We start from the raw sequence: 17,151 nt of genomic DNA, 5'->3' as shown, positions 1-17,151 counted from the left end.
AATTTAATAATTATATTTATAATTAATAATTAAATCTGTGTAGATCCATCTTAATTATGGATCTACCAAGCTCTTAGAGGGATTAAATTTGGATCACTACCAAGCCCTTAGAAGGATCAAATTTGGATTTTCTTAAAAAATTTGATGTATACAAAATTAATAAATATTAATTATGTAAAAGCCACACGATAAAAAATCATGCTCTCTAGTGTAAAACATATATGCTGATTGCAAATCGATTCCAAACACCAAAATTCCAAATAAAAAATAGTGTAAAACATATATGTTGATTGCAAATTTACTCCAAACACTAAAATTCCAAATAAAAAATCATAACTCGTTCTAGATGTTATATTTAAACCAAAATCTTCATTGTAAAAAAAATCATCATTTTTATTCATTCTTTGTTATTAATACATATTATTTCAAAATTTTGTTGTAACACCATCAACAAAATCAGGGTGTATTTTGCTTACAAGAGGAGTCTAGCGGATTATGGCAAGGCACAAAGTTTCTCGACTAATTTTGGAATAATGGGTTATTATATATCGCTGGATCAGTAATAATAGATGGGTATTAGAGTTGAACTCATACCCTCTTGCATCCTTAATCGGGTATTCAAATCCCTAGGGTTGGCATGTGGCAATTGTTTTGGGTCCCAAAATAATAATTTTCTGGTGGGTACGTGCTTCTTCCACTTCTTCTTGGCGGAGCTACCCTTAGCCTTCACTGTGAGGTCTCTTTGCTTGTCTTCGTTACAAATTTTATGACAGCCTGATACAGTTTTATGCAAGGAAGGAGGCGTATGAAAGAGTCGAACAGCGACATAACTGGAATAAATAGGGGATGATCACTGTTTGACAGTTGATTATTAACAAAGGAACAATTTTCGAGCAATAAAGCAACCATCATTTCGAAGTCCTGCATGCTGACCTGAAGCACGGAGTATTGAACAAACTTATATTTATTAGTTTGTGAAACTTGGCAGGTGGCTTCTTGTTGTGCGGCTGTTACCTGATCTTTCTGGGGCAAGTTTTGCAAAGGTACGTATATATTTTGATTTGAATAACGCTGTTATCACCCGCTCCGGTATCTGGAATTTTGGTATTTAGAATCGATTTGGAAGTTTCCCACCCATATTAATTAATTATTTCAATTCTTTGATAACATTAAAGGTATGAGATTTACTCCATAAATGTTTAAATTTAATTAGGAAAAACTTAAATGTGTATTGCGGAGCTCTGTTTAGTAGGCACTTAAGATGATGTAGTCTTTAATTAATGTCTTTTTAGGTGAAATCTACGTTTTTTTCCTTGGTTTTTTCTGCAAGGGTTTGGAGTTAAAATTTTTGTTCTTTCATGGGCAAGTTGAGGAGCTAGGACACGATTTTGTGGCTTTAATTTTGTTTTCTGGAGTTAAGGTTGCTGTGCTTTCACGGGCAAGTTTAGCAACTAGGGCACGGTTTTATGGCTTTATTATGGTTTTCAATGCCCGGTGTTCATTGTGGAACAACCAAACAATATTCAATTTCAAAGATTTAAAAATCAATACTGCAGCTATCATTTTGTCAAGATTTGTTATTCAGTACTTGTAAATACTAAATAATAAAGATTCTTCATTAACTGTCAGTAAGCAATTCACCAGAATTTCATTGATGTTATTCCTTCACTTCTGAACTGTTTTTGAATCCATATGTATTTCCAAAGTCTAGTTATTGAGTTGTAAGGAATATAACCTAATATAGAATTTATTTTCAGAGGCACTTGCGCTGGAACTTGAAGCTATAACACCATGAGGAAGCTTAAATTTCATGAGAAGAAGCTGTTGAAGAAAGTCAATTTTCTAGAATGGAAAAGAGAAAGGGGACAGAGGGAGGCTCTCGTCATGCGTCGCTACCTTATAACTGGAAGAGATGACTACAAGAAGTATATCTCTGCATTCCCTTCTGCATCTTTTTTCCTTAAATATTTTTTGAATAAATAGATTAAAGATTTCACAAAGCCCAAGGATAGTACTGTTATGCTTTGAATATATACCGCTGTGAACATAGTGTTGAAAATATCATACTTCAACCTACAAAATTATTGGCTGATGTTTTTGTAATGGTTACCATCTTTCAAATTTAACCCGATGAGGCCAAAAAATTGTATTAATTTGTCCATTTGGTCTTGTTAATAGCTTCACTTTGTAATGTTGCTTGTGCTGCTTATGTAGCTGTGGATATCCAGTCTGAAACTCTGACAACCATTTCCCTATTAAAATTGTAATTCCTGATCTGTTAGTGGCCCTGTGAAAAAATGGACAGCACTTAGCCAGATTGTTGATGAGTTTGGATTCTGTACTCTTCCAGACTACTGATCTGCCATGTGAATTCGTTGATTGCAGGTATCTTATATTACATTGTTTTTTCCTTATATAACTAGAAATTTCTTTAAACCTCTTTTAACATTTAAGTAAAAATTGCAGTGAGTTATGCCATCAATTTCAGAAGTAGACACCCAGTCACTTGGTCGCTAGGTTTGGCTATAAGCATAGTTTTAAAAAAAGGCCGATTTGAACTGGAACTGGTCAAACCGGCTGGTTGGATAGGTCTAGGGGTTAAACTGCCCACCAAATTGGACCAGTGGACCGATTTGGTACCAAAGAGGTCCAAACTGGTTTGAACCGGTCGGTCCCATGTTGATCCGGTTATGCAGTAAAAAACTAACAACTAAACCCTAAACCTAAACAGAAAACCTAACTCAACTCCAGCAATACTGGCAATCAGTGGTGATGTTAAAGTAATAAATTCTTAAATTCTTTCCCTTTTATCCCTTTACTTCAATTTTTAACATTACCATTTGGCATTAATTGTTTTAGGATGTTTGAGAGTCATTCCAACCTTATCAGACTTCCTATGGAGAAAGCAGAATTTCATATCTCACTTAAAATTCAGTAGACTTAATAGTTTTCAAAATTTTAGGATTGGTAGGGTTGCAACATTTTCGTTGAATTCTATCATGAATGAGGGTATGGGATTGACATTTAATCAAGAGCATGGAGCCCTTTATGTGTCGTGATGTTGGTGGTATTTATTGTTGAATTCCTTTGCAATTGCCTTAACAAAAATGTGCCCTTCACTCAAACCAAAATAGTTGGTTAGGCATGTTAAGTTTTTTCTACCATATTAAAAGGTTGAGGATATGAACTCTCCACTCAAACCAAAATCATTGGTTAGACATGTTAAGCTTTTTCTACAATATTGTAAGGTTGAGGAATTCGAGGAGTCTGAAAACTCTAAGCTAGATGGTGTTTTTGTAGCTCCTACAGATGATCCCATTTCTAGTAGTGGTAATGAGTTTGAGTGATCATGTTGATCAATGATTTGTAGTAGCCAGGTGAGCCAATAACTTGTAGCATGGTTTTTGGACTGTAGAGGCCAATTAGAGCCCCATTGATTATTTATTTTGTTGCTGATATGTATTGCACCCTGTGCTATTTTGATAGATTCACTCTTACATGGTATATAGCAATGTTGCGAAAATCGTTATCGAGATAATATCGACGAGGGGAAAAAATCGTAAAATACAAAAATATTCATTTTTTTTCAATTTTTTTAATATCTAAAGCATTTACAACATAAAATAAATACATTGACACATAAATATGATAAAAGAACTAATATATAAGATATGTAATATCATTTCTAGTGCTACATCACACATAACAGTGAATCATGTCCTGAATAGTAAGTCCTGACTCTTGAGTCCCAACTCAGCCTCAAAATATGAACAAAAAATATAATAATGTATCTCATGTCATGAGTCATAATGTCATATACAATGAAATGAACCAAATAACTATTACTATTGATTTCCTCTGTCCCACTTGCGAGAAAATGCAATAGCTTTCCCTTTCCCTTTAGATGTAGATGCCGATGGAGTTGGTAGTGGACTTTGCTGTGCTCTAGAACCTGAAGAAGTAGGAGCTAGAGGAGGTAGACCATGTCCTCTACTGGTGGCAGGGGTAGCCTGGGTAGGTGGCGTTACCTCCTCCTCCTGTTGCTCCACCTCCTCCTCCTCCTACCCCTCTACGCCTTCCACTACCTCCTGCTCTATCCAATGATCGACAGACTCCATGAGAGGCCTCTCGGCCTCAACCCTCCATGCAGCAGTGGTGTCAATCCCATCTAATGAGATGGCCTCCATATTAGGTATCCTCTCAAGTTGCTTCACCCACAATCGAAGATTGTAGTAGAAGTAGACCATGTCATTAAGTCGCTAGGTCTCCAACCTGTACAAAGATCATAAAATAATAACTATAAAAAAAATATTGTTTAATGAATTCAAAAAATTAATTGGAAATTCAGAATATTTTAAGTTTTAAGTTTAACCTGTTGCGCTTTTGTGCTTCTTGTTGTGTATTTTTTCAAATACACTCCAGTTACGCTCGCATCCTGAGGAGCTACATGATTGGCTGAGGATTCGAATGGCAAGCTTTCGCAGATGGGGTACTTTGGCACCATAGCGAGTCCACCATGCATCTACAACAAAATTACAAATAAGATAAACATAAGAAAAAAAATGAAATTTGAAAGTTGAAGCAAAGTATGAAGTTATGAACTTGAAGAGACAATGAAATTGAAACAAACTAAAATATACCTGACATTTTAGTCGTCCTATCATTCACAACCATCTCAAAGCCAAATGTGCCATCTGCCATCCTGTATATCTCCATTTCTTTGGAGATTTCTGCACATTCTGCTGGAGATCGCACCATCCTCTGAACACAGGTTAAGAATCCATCCATGATCTTAGCATCAAATAAGAACCCACATGGGTAAGAAAATGCGGGGTTCAGGTAGATCCCCACAACATGAATGGAACGATGGAGTGTGTTGTTCCATTGTTCATCAATCACTTCCCATAGGAGGAATTGTTTCTGAAACCTCTCATCTCCCTTGTCATCATAGTTGGCCTGAATGGATTCTTTGGCTCTGTCCATGGCCTCATACAAATAGCCCATTGTAGGCTTCTCACCATCAGAAGAACCTTTACCAAAGGTTCAGTAACGGTGCACACCTTCTGCACTTCCGCCCAGAAGTCTTCTTAGTATGAAACTAATCTGCATATGGCCTCTCCCTTTGGTTTGTGGCTAATTGTCAAAGCACGCCACTCCTCTAAAAGAAACATTCTCTTCACATCCCACATAGAATTCAAGAGGGATTGAAGAGATATGAAATTGGTGGTAAACCGTGTAATGGCGGGGCTGTTAAATTATGGTATGTTCTATATGATTATGGCAGTTTACTTCTTTTCTTCTTATTAGTCACAGATTAACAATCACATATACATTAAGTAAAGTGCAGATAGAACATTAAACGATCAACAGAAAACAAGCCAAGACAAGAGACACAAGATGTGGCGGCTAGCCAGGGACAAACCCCAATGCGGGGAAACCCTTTGATCAAATCTTCTTTTATCTTTAATAGTTCAACAAAGAGTAGTACAAAATTAGAATTCTGTAATTTTATATCAATAGCAGCAAACCCTAGATCAACAAAGTCAAACTTGGTCAAATGAGTTGAAATTGACCTTCAATATGCTTGGTCAATTTCCGGTCAACTAGCCCTCGAACAGCCTGAAGAAACAATGCTTGAACAACCTCAAAAACACAGTCAAACTGCGGTTGACTGAAGTCAACTTGCTGGCCAAAACTAGAGCAATCAATGCTGGTCAAACCAGAGGTCAGATTGCCTCAGTTTCTGTGCCAAAATCTGCGGCCTGCCTAGGAGAGGCAGCCACACCAAAACCGCACCCTTGATGAGTCAACACTTGGTCAACGCAGGTCAAAGATGCCTTCTGCTGCCTCAGTCAAACTCGGTCAACGCAGTCAACAATTTCTGCGTCCTCTTTCAGCCTGCGTCTTCTTGCTTCCCACGTGTGAGAGATCCTCTTCCTTGTGTATACCCAATCATACAAGGAGAGAGAGAAGAATGAGAGATGATGAGATGATTTGAAATGAATCAATCTCACTTGTATTTATATGATTTGTGCCACACATTTAGTTGCTGGCCGACCTTGACAATTTGTCAAGTAATTACAAATAAATTCATATCTCCATAAATACTTATCGGAATCGGATGATCTTTAAATCAATCCTGCACCTCTTGACAAGAGGAATCTAGGAAAAATATCAGCTGCCATAAATGAGGTGACCCACATGGAGTTTGGCCCTAGTTGCCAATTTTAACACTCCCTCTCAACTAGGGAGAACTCCATCTGCAATCCGTTTGATCGTCGCTACTATCCCAACCATCAAATGCACTGCCCTGCACTGCTTGGCCTTGCTCTGCTCTGCTCGAACTATGAAGAAGAAGAAATGATCGAGGATGTATCATACCATCCTCCACTGACCCGAAGTCAGTCTCAGAGTGTGTCATACCACTCTCACTGATCCCAGATCAATGGAGGTCATCCTAGCATAGGGAGTATGGTAGATACAACGATGCGTCCATTGATAGTACTACTAATGTTCCCTAATGTCATTTCCCTACTCATTGATCAGATGAGAGGTACTTCCCATGAGTCCCAGACTACATGGGTAGGATGCCTCGATAGGGGAACTAATCATCCTGTTCCATAGTCTCTATGGAGAACTAATCATCCTGGCCCACAGGAGAACTAATCATCCTGTCCTACAGTCGCCACGGGGTGTCACAGGGGAAGGTTGAACCTTTCACCCTGTACATAGTGCACGTGAGTCACCCTGTGGTCGCATGTCGCTCCAAGAAGTACCCTGTGCCCCCCTAGACCTCCCAGAGCTCAATACATCATACTTGACCCTCATAAGAGGGTCTCTAAACAATACCAAGTCGTTCTCGGAAAGTCAAGAATTTGACCTTTCCTAGGGGCTTCGTCAAAATGTCGGCGACCTGTTCGTCTGTATCGATATGTTGGAGCCTTATTGCTACCCGCTACACCATATCTCGAATATAGTGGTACCTGATATCGATATGCTTGGAGCGATCATGAAATACGAGATTCTCTGATAAACGAATCCCGCTCTGGTTGTCACACAGGATCACGGTGGTATCCAATGTAAATCCAAATAGCTCACTGAAGAGCTTTCGCAACCAGACCGCCTCACAAGAGGCCATACTAGCAGCAATATACTCTGCCTTGGCGGTGCTCAAAGCCACCGATTTCTGCTTCCTGCTCATCCAAGATATCGAGGCAGATCCTAAAGAGAAACAACACCCGGAAGTGCTCTTTCGGTCCACCACACTGCCTGCCCAATTAGCATTGGTGTATCCATGTAGTCTCACATCTCCGGCAGTGTATCTCAACCCATGAGTGATTGTGCCAAGAAGATATCTCAACAGATTCTTGGCACCAATCCAATGTGAGTGGTGAGGTTCAACCATATGTTGACTCAACGTGTTAACTGCAAAACATATATCTGGACGAGAGTTCACCCAGAACATCAATGCTCCGATGAGTTAACGATACTCGGTAGCATTTCGTAAAACGGGTCTGGCAACACTACCGCTTAAACTTCTTGAAGTCAAGCTCCATTGGGGTAGTCACGGGCTTGCAATCAACCATACCGAATCTCTCCAATATGTTCACCACATATTTTCCTTGAGATAGGAAAATCTCCCCTAGCTTCTGCCAGACTTCTAGTCCTGGGAAATAGTGCATCAGTCCTAGTCCTTCATCTCAAATTCAAAAGCCAACTCCCTCTTACATTTGTGAATGAGAGGGTCTGCCCCTGTTAGAAAGAGGTCGTCAACGTACAACACCAGTATGAGAGGATTGTCATCTTCAACCTTAAAGTAAAGGTTAGGGTCGGCTTCACTCCTAGTGAATCCCAGCTTCATCAAGTAGCTATCGATCCTCTCATACCACGCTCGGGGTGCTTGCTTCAGCCCATAGAGGGCCTTCTTCAACCTACACACATGAGATTCTCGATCATGAATCTCAAATCCTTTGGGTTGCTCCACATAGACCTCCTCTTTGATCGAACCATGCAAGAACGCGGTCTTGACATCCATCTGATGTAGGTTCCATCCTTGCGAAGCAGCAAGGGCTATGATCGAGCGGATGGTGGTATATCGGGCAACAGGTGCAAATATCTCGTCATAGTCTATACCTTCCTTCTGAGAGAAGCCACGAGCGACAAAACGAGCCTTATACTTTTCTGCACTTCCATCAACTGCATGCTTTATCTTGTAAAGCCATTTTGAAGTGACAACTGCTTTGTCCTAGGGTCTGGGGACCACATCCCAAACATCGTTTTTCATGATGGACTCATATTCCTCAGTCATAGCATCCATACTTGATGCATGACAGCTTTTGTGAATGACGAAGGCTCATTTTGGATGATCGTGTTCATGATGGTCAAGTATCCCTGATACCTGGTTGGCTTCTTACTTTCCCGGAAGGTTCCCCTAGGTGCAACGTGCCCTTCAGCATCATCAAGTGTCCCCCTTAGCCATGAAGGCCTCTTCCTAGAAGAGGAAGGCTCTTGCGGAGGGGGATCAATAGGATCCATAGGTTCTTCCACATTGGGCATTGTCTCATCTTCCTTTTCCTTTGGTTCCCTGGTGTTAGCTTCTTTAGATTCCCTTTGAGTAGGAAGATTGTCAACTTTGCTAAGAGCCATATTTTCATCAAAGGTGACATCATGGCTAATCTCGATTTCCCTTTGACTAGCCACATAGATTCTATAGCCCTTAGTGTTTTTGCTATAGCCCACGAAGATTCTTGTCTCATTTTCCTTTTCCTTTGGTTCCCTGGTGTCAGCCTCTTTAGATTCCCTTTGAGTAGGAAGATTGTCAACTTTGCTAAGAGTCATATCTTCGTCAAAGGTGACATCATGGCTAATCTCGATTTCCTTTGACCAGCCACATAGATTCTATAGCCCTTAGTGTTTTCGCTATAGCTCACGAAGATTCCTTGCTTTCCATATGCACCCAATTTATTTCTCTTCTCCTTCGCCACATGAAAGTATACTAGACTTCCAAAAATTCTAAAATGAGATACGTCAGGTTTCTTACCAATGAACATCTCTTTGGAAGTCTTGGAACCCAATGCTTGATGAGGGCATCATTTTTGCACATATACGGCAGTATTCGCAGCTTCGGCCCATAGAAACTTTAGAAGTCTTTGATCGTGAAGCATAGCATGGACAACTTCCATAATCGTATGATTCTTCCTTTCCGCCACACCATTCTTCTTAGGAGTATATGGTGTTGTAGTCTCCCTCTTAATGCCAACTTCTTTGCAAAAGTCATGGAACTCATTGGATTCATACTTAGTCCCATTATCAGTCCTTAAGATCTTGATTTCCTTTTCGGTTTGATTCTCGATCAAGGCTTTGAAGTGACGAAACCAAGTGAACACTTCATCCTTATTTTTCAAGAAGTATATCCAAGTCTTGCGAGAATAGTCATCTATAAAAGTGAGGTAATATAAATATCCTCCCAAGGAGTTCACAGGCATCATATCAGATATGTCTGAGTGAACCAACTGCAATATATCAGAGGTCTTTCTTTGGCTTGAGGGGAATGGTTCCCTTTTGAGCTTTCCTTTGGCACATTTAGGACATACACCTTCTTGCTCTGCTCGGAACTTAGGCATCCCTGTCACCATTTGTCTTGCATTGGGTAGAGCTTTATAATGAAGGTGAGCAAACCTCCGATGCCATAGTTCGGACTGAAGTGATGTGTCACAAGACATGACACCCAGCGGACTTCCTCCGACCTGATATAATGAATCGACTTGAAACCCAAGAGTGAAAGTTTCCTTAAAATTCTTTTTCCATACACGTACCTTGCCATCGATGAAGGTTACCTTGTAGCCTTTGTCCTCCATTGCTGAAACAGACACCAGGTTCTTTTTGAGATCAGGTACATATAGGACTTCTTGCAAATGAATTGTATTACCCTGATTCAATTGAAGAGTGGCATTCCCTACGCCTTTCACGGGATATTTTGCGTTGTCCCCAAGAACAATTTCCAAGTTGGTCTCCTTTTCTATCAGATTGGATAGAGCTTCTTTGTAACCAGTGAAGTGCCTTGAGGCACCACTATCAATAAGCCAATTTCCCAGCGAGTCCGGGGAGCAGTAGAGAGGGCCGCTGGTAGACAATATTCATCTTGCTTATTTTTAACAACATTAGATTCATACTTGGAGTTTCTTGCCTTATTGAAGGGTTGTCCTCTTCCTTGATTTCTGGCATTTCCTTTACCTCTGCCATTGGACCTGCCATTCCTTTGATTGCCTTGAGAGTGATTTTGGTCATCGTCATGGTGTGAGTCCCTTTTATCAGGGCACTCCCTGGCATAGTGGCCCATTTTGTTGCAATTGTAACATCGACCTTTTCTTCCACCCTTTGGTCCAGCCTTTCCTTTGGATTTAGCCCCAAAATTGTTTCTTCTTTTAGCATGAGAAGGAAAGGCAGAGGGATGGCCTTTAAGTGCAGGCATTTCTTGCTCTTCCATCCTTGTCTCTTCTTGAATACATCTAGCCATCAATTGCTCAAATCTTGGGATGACATTATTATTGAGAAGAGTAGTCCTGAATATATACCATTCAGGTGGCAGTCCTCTAAGAGTTGTTATAGTCATTTCCCTGTCAGGAACTACTTCCCCAATAGATAGGAGATCATTCTTGATCTCGGTGATCCTTAAGAAATATGCTTGCATACTCTCATCTTTGCCGTTCTTAATTTCCTTCAGCTTATTTCTAAGGAACAAAACTTGATTTACATCATTAACTTCAAATAAACTCACCAGTCTATCGTAGATTTCCTTGGAGGTTGTCAGCTTGGAAACATAGGCCACCAGGTACTTGTGGATAGAGTCCCGGATGATCTTCCTTGCTTTGACTTCTCCCTTGGACCACTTGCTTTTGGCGACAGCGGATGCATTTGATGGAGGCGCAACAATATTGCCTCTCACGTGGTCCAACACTTCCTGATTTTCTAAAGTCAGATTGAGGAACATCTTCCATCCGTGATAGTCAGACTTCTCACGGAGCTTGTCTTCAGCGGGGAAGAGCATTGAGGACCCCATGAAGTTTTTAGGATAGCCTTGTCAACTAAGTAACTGGATTCGTTGAAACAACCCGATGAATCCGAATCCCGCGAATCGGATACGATTCGCTGGGAATTCGAATCCCAGAACAGGATTCGACAAGTCCGAATAGGATTTGTACGAATCCCGTACAGCCTACACGAATCCCGATTCTGGGATTCGTATCCCAAAAAACAGACTCCCGCGGGTTAAAAAAGACGCATTTCCTTTATTGCTTCATGCTGTTTGTCATTTCACTTTGCATTGTTTGAGCTGTGGGCAAGGAGATAAGGGTTTAGAGCAAGGAGCTAAGGGAGTAGAGCGTTTGACAAGGAGATTCAAGCACCAGGTAAGTGCATTTCAGCTCCATTTTTTTGCATTTCTTATTCTATTACAACAGTTTGTATATGATTTTTTGTTTACAAATTTGTGCATGTTTTGTTCATTTTTTTTATAATATTCATGGCTCAATCAAAGGCAGCAGTTAGGGGGCAAAGGAAGGGCAAGAATGTCTCCATTGGAGATGCCCCTCCTTCCCTAATATCATCAGAGTCTGTTGCAAGTAATGTTGAGGGAAGAGGAGGACCTAAAGACAACATTGAAAAATATCCCTTGTGGAAATATGTCACAAGAGAGGATGGGACAAGCACCCAAGGGAAGTGTAAGGTCCTTGGATCTGCGGTGCGGTTGGGCGCCGGGTGACCGTGCACGGGCGCGCGACGGGCGTGCGATGGTGCGACGGGCGGGTGCGACGAACCGGGCGTGCGGAGAAAATGCGACGAAACTTTGCGACGAAACCTTGCGACAATGATAAAAGTGCGATGCACTTATATGGCGATTGGAGCGTGGAGCGCTTGGCTTAAAGCCGACTTGCGATGGCGGGCAGGCCGACTTAGAAAGTGGGCGTTGAGCGTTGCGAAGGGGTGTGTAAACGAAGATATGGTGGTCGGCTGGGCAAGCCACCACCACACTTGCGATGTGTATATACATGAGTGCGATGGAGCTCATTTGGACAATCCAACTTCGCACTTCTTACTTCTATCTTGGAGTAGGTTCACTTGTGCGCAGTTTTGAGGAGGATGAGCGCATAGCTCATGCGCTCCTCTAGTGTGTCGCACTTGGTGAAGAACTCTTGGTGGAGAGGTGGACGCGTTGGGCAAGGCGTGCCCAAGGTGTTGGTGCGGAGGCGTTTGTGCGGCGACTTGGCGTGGGTGTCTTGGCGACTCGGGTGAGCGTCCGCCCACCGTGCAAGTGCGCACAAAGAAGGAGACAGAGTTGGAACCGGAGGTCGTTGAGTTGGGCAGGCGGTACTACGTGTTGTGCACACGATTTGGGCGTTTGTCAAGAGTTGGCAAGCGGGATTGCGTGTGGGCAAGGATACACGGTTTGGGCGTTTGCGACCAAATGAAGAGCGAACCAGCGAAGACGTGCGACGAGGTGAACGACGGGTTGGAGAGTCGTGCGGCGACCGTGCGGAGGTGCCGACGAGCTGGGCAACTGAGTTTGCCAAAGTTGTGAAAATTTGGCTAAGTGTAAATTTGGGGTTTCCCAGGGACTTAGTCCGTACATTGTAAAATTGATGATTATATAATATATTGATTCGGGCAGACTCACATTATGGGGAGTTGCCCCTCCCCTTTATACTGTTGCAATTGTTGTTGTTCTTGTTATAATTGCTATGGATAATGAATGAGTATGGGCTTCATTGGTATAAAGGATAAATGTATGTTTACTTGGTTGCGAAACGCAAGCTAAGTAATGTTAAAGTGAAAGTAGGCGTAGTCCACGAACATAAGTATTGGTGAAAAGAAAGTGTTCGGTGGTGCCGCACCTCGCTATAAGCGGTTGGAAGACTACCGCAGGTGTAGGGGCGTGACAGTTGGTATCGGAGCTCGGTTGGAGCTGGTGTTAGAGCATGGTTGCTCGTGACGAAGTGCAGGTGTGGGTACACTTGGAAGCTTGACAGTTGATGACAGTGGAAGCAGGTTTAGCAGAGGTGAAGCTTAGTGCTTGGACCAAGCTGAACGACAAGGCATGGCAAGTTTGGGAGAAGGTGAAGGGAAGCTCTTGCTTTCCTTATACAGGTTGAAGAGGTTGAAAAAAGAGAATCCCCGGATCCGAGAGGAACTTGAAGTCTTGGAGAAGAATGTTGAAGAAGAGCTTCTTCAACTTGGTTGGACAATGGAGCAAGATGAAGTTGCAGATTGTGCTAACAAGGAAGAGGAAGTCGTGATAGTTGAAGATGTTGCAGACATGACAACGATGGAGGATGAACTTGAGGATGATCAAGTTGGACCAGGATTGTGCAGTTTGCGGACATGGATGAGTGAGGAAGAGCCTCATGATGATGATGAAGTAAGTATGGATACTTGTGTTTCATTTGGGCATTTGGTAGATGGACTGTATGTAGGGAAGGGCAAGGCCAGTTTGCCAAGGCTAGGGAGGATCTTACCATGGATGACTATGATGGAACCTTGTATGGAGAAGCAAGGATTGTTGATGGTTGCTGGACTTGTTGGGGTTGTTTGTGACCTTATGGTAGAAGGTGCAAAGGCCCTTGACAAGGGTGGAACTTGATGATCATTGCGGATGATTGGGTCATGCTTTAGCCACATTGGCTAAGTGCCCGGCATGACTCATGGACAGATTGAGGAGGGCACACACTTGAGTTGCTTGGGTGGACTTCTCATGGCCGAGACCAAGAGATAGTCTTGGTGGACACTTTGGTGGAGGAGCTATGATGGAGGGACTCATGACATGATGATATGGTTGGGTGACCGAGTTCACTAAACTGAAGATTGTAGACTTGGATGAGGATGACCGATTGTTGTGATGAGTCTACTTGGTTGGACTACATGGGCAACTTATGTACAACGAGACCATGGACTTGGATGGAGTTGTGAGCAGATTATGGAGCTCATGATGACATGAGATTGTTGTGACTTTTAGGGACTTCATATATGGTGGACTTAGAGGATCTGATGCATCGAGGAGCTGAGGTCAGAGACTTTGATGCAGTATGGGATGCATACTTTCAAAGTACATGTATGGGCATGGCTTGAAAGAGTGACTTGATGTAGAGGATCGATATGAGACACTTTGGGGTGATGGAGTTACGATGATGAGGATGCTTTGGTGACTACACTTGAGCATGGGTTGAGCCGAGACTCAACTACTTTGGACAACATGTTGCAGATGAGATGAGGACTACTTCATGGACCTGAGCATGGCTTACACTTATATGGAGATGGATTCTTGATCGAGTTGAGGATGTGGCAGGATGTTTTGAGAAACAACTGATGGTGGCATGAGGATGTTCACTCTCATGGTTTGAGCGTGACAGTTGGATTGGCCATCTGACTAGTTCAGACATGGGGACTGGTAGTGTACAGAGATGTGTTAGCATTTGTTGGAGTATCATGGCAGTGGTTCACATGATGACACATGATGAGGTCGACACGGGATGTTGCAGTGGAGATTGTGACAGAGGGGTCGATGATCATGGATTGAGATGATCTCTGATGGATGACATACCGATGAGGTGTATACCTTGGTATGGTGACCTTGGTGACAGATGGTTGCCGGGGCGAGACATGGTGGAGACGGTGGTTCTACATATGATGCAGGGATAGTTGCAGTATGTGGAGGAGTTGACATCATGGATGATCTTGGTGGATGGCTACTAGGGTGGTATGTTGTCGAGGACGACAACAATTTCAGGTGGAGGAGGATGTAAGGTCCTCGGATCTGCGGTGCGGTTGGGCGCCGGGTGACTGTGCACTGGCGCGTGACGGGCGTGCGATGGTGCGACGAACCGGGCGTGCGAAGAAAATGCGACGTAACTTTGCAACGAAACCTTGCGACAATGATAGAAGTGCGATGCACTTATGGCGAGTGGAGCGTGGAGCGCTTGGCTTAAAGCTGACTTGCGATAGTGGGCAGGCCGACTTAGAAAGTGGGCGTTGAGCGTTGCGAAGGGGTGTGTAAACGAAGATATGGTGGTCGGCTGGGCAAGCCACCGCCACACTTGCGATGTGTATATACATGAGTGCGATGGAGCTCATTTGGACAATCCAACTTCGCACTTCTTACTTCTATCTTGGAGTAGGTTCACTTGTGCGCAGTTTTGAGGAGGATGAGCGTATAGCTCATGTGCTCCTCTAGTGTGTCGCACTTGGTGAAGAACTCTTGGTGGAGAGGTGGACGCGTTGGGCAAGGTGTGTCCGAGGTGTTGGTGTGGAGGCGTTTGTGCGGCGACTTGGCGTGGGTGTCTTGGCGACTCGGGTGAGCGTCCGCCCACCGTGCAAGTGTGCACGAAGGAGGAGACGGAGGTTGGAACCGGAGGGCGTTGAGTTGGGCAGGCGGTACTACGTGTTGTGCACACGATTTGGGCGTTTGTCAGGAGTTGTCAAGCGGGACTGCGTGTGGGCAGGGATATATGGTTTGGGCATTTGCGACCAAACGAAGAGCGAACCGGCGAAGACGTGCGATGAGGTGAACGACGGGTTGGAGAGTCGTGCGGCGACTGTGCGGAGGTGCCGACGAGCTGGGCAACCGAGTTTGCCGAAGTTGTGAAAATTTGGCTAAGTGTAAATTTGGGGTTTCCCAAGGACTTAGTCTGTACATTGTAAAAATGATGATTATATAATATATTGATTCGGGCAGACTCACATTACGGGGAGTTGCCCCTCCCCTTTATACTGTTGCAATTGTTGTTGTTCTTGTTATAATTGCTATGGATAATGAATGAGTATGGGCTTCATTGGTATAAAGGATAAATGTATGTTTACTTGGTTGCGAAACACAAGCTAAGTAATGTTAAAGTGAAAGTAGGCGTAGTCCACGAACATAAGCATTGGTGAAAAGAAAGTGTTCGATGGTGCCGCACCTCGCTATAAGCGGTTGGAAGACTACCGCAGGTGTAGGGGCGTGACAGGAAGGGAAGAGACAATGTGCAATGGAGATGCAACTTTTGTCACATTGCTTTTAGAAACACATATTTCCGTGTGAAAAGCCATTTGTTGGCTTTACCGGGTTGTGGGATTGGAGCTTGTAAAGCTGTTCCTTTACAAAAGAGGAAAGAAATGGAAAAGGAGTCCACTGTTGGTATGGAAAATGTGGCTTCAAAATCAAGAAAACCCAAGAATGAAGACCCCCTTCCATTTTTGAGGAAAGGCACCACCAAATTCCATTTGAGAGTTCTACTTCTGTTGGGGGACAAGCAGCAAAAGGAAGAGCAATTGCACTTGGTCCAATGGACAAGAATTTCCAAAAAGAGAGACGGGAAGAGCTTGATCTCACCATTGCCTTCTTCTTCTATCAAAACTTCATATCATTCAATGTTGCACGCTCACCTCTATTTATTGAGATGTGCCAAGCACTAACTCAAGGGGCTCCATCAGGGTATGTGCCTCCCGGGTCAGAGAAGCTGAGAACCACATTGTTGATGAAGGCAAAAAAAGAGGTGCAAAAAATGCTTGAGCCTATTGTAGCATCATGGCCAACATCTGGGGTTAGCATTGTTTTTGATGGATGGACAGATCTAGCACGACACCCAATAATCAACTTATGGTGTCTTCCTTGAATGGTCCAGTTTTCTTGAAAGTAGTGGATACACTTGGAGAATACAAGGATGCACAATTTACTGGTGAGTTATTTATTAAAGTTATTGAAGATGTAGGTGTTGATTCTTGTGTGCAAATCATTACAGATAATGCACCTGTTTGCAAGGCTGTTGGCATGATTGTGGAAGCTAAATATCCACAAGTGTTTTGGACACCTTGCATTGTCCATTCATTGAACTTAGCACTGAAATCCATTGCTTCTGATGTGCTTTGGATTGGTAACATTATTGAGGATGCACGACATATCCGTAACTTTGTGCAAAATCATACAAATGCCCTCACTATCTACAAGGAGTACACCAATCTATCATTGTTGAAGATTGCTGATACACGGTTTGCCTCTTCATTCATGATGTTGAAGAGGTTGAGGGAGGTCAAGACCGCTCTTGGGTCCATGGTTATTTATGAGTTTTGGTCTTTTTGGAGAAAGACAGATCAGGTAGCCTCTAAAAGAGTGAAGGACACAGT

At 42.8% G+C, this 17,151-nt stretch overlaps 1 protein-coding gene across 1 annotated transcript in view; it reads left to right on the top strand.

Annotated features, from left to right (window-relative positions):
* Window positions 1-485: 485 nt before the first annotated feature.
* The window catches only part of LOC149178258 (Alpha-L RNA-binding motif/Ribosomal protein S4 family protein), a 90,274-nt gene continuing 73,608 nt past the window's right edge, over window positions 486-17,151 (top strand). Inside the window, exons 1-2 of the mRNA XM_089420296.1 lie at window positions 486-1,043; window positions 1,758-1,925. Coding sequence (XP_089276422.1) covers window positions 1,792-1,925 — 134 coding nt within the window. The 5' untranslated portion in view covers window positions 486-1,043; window positions 1,758-1,791. The remainder of the gene's footprint in view (window positions 1,044-1,757; window positions 1,926-17,151) is intronic.

Source organism: Pinus tabuliformis, chromosome 4_1 (genome assembly GCF_031772625.1).
Source record: "Pinus tabuliformis cultivar Carrire ecotype Pingquan chromosome 4_1, CPIR1, whole genome shotgun sequence".
Taxonomy (NCBI): domain Eukaryota; kingdom Viridiplantae; phylum Streptophyta; class Pinopsida; order Pinales; family Pinaceae; genus Pinus; species Pinus tabuliformis.
The sequence above is the reverse complement of the archived record's forward strand: the minus strand, read 5'-3'. Positions and strand labels throughout refer to the sequence as shown.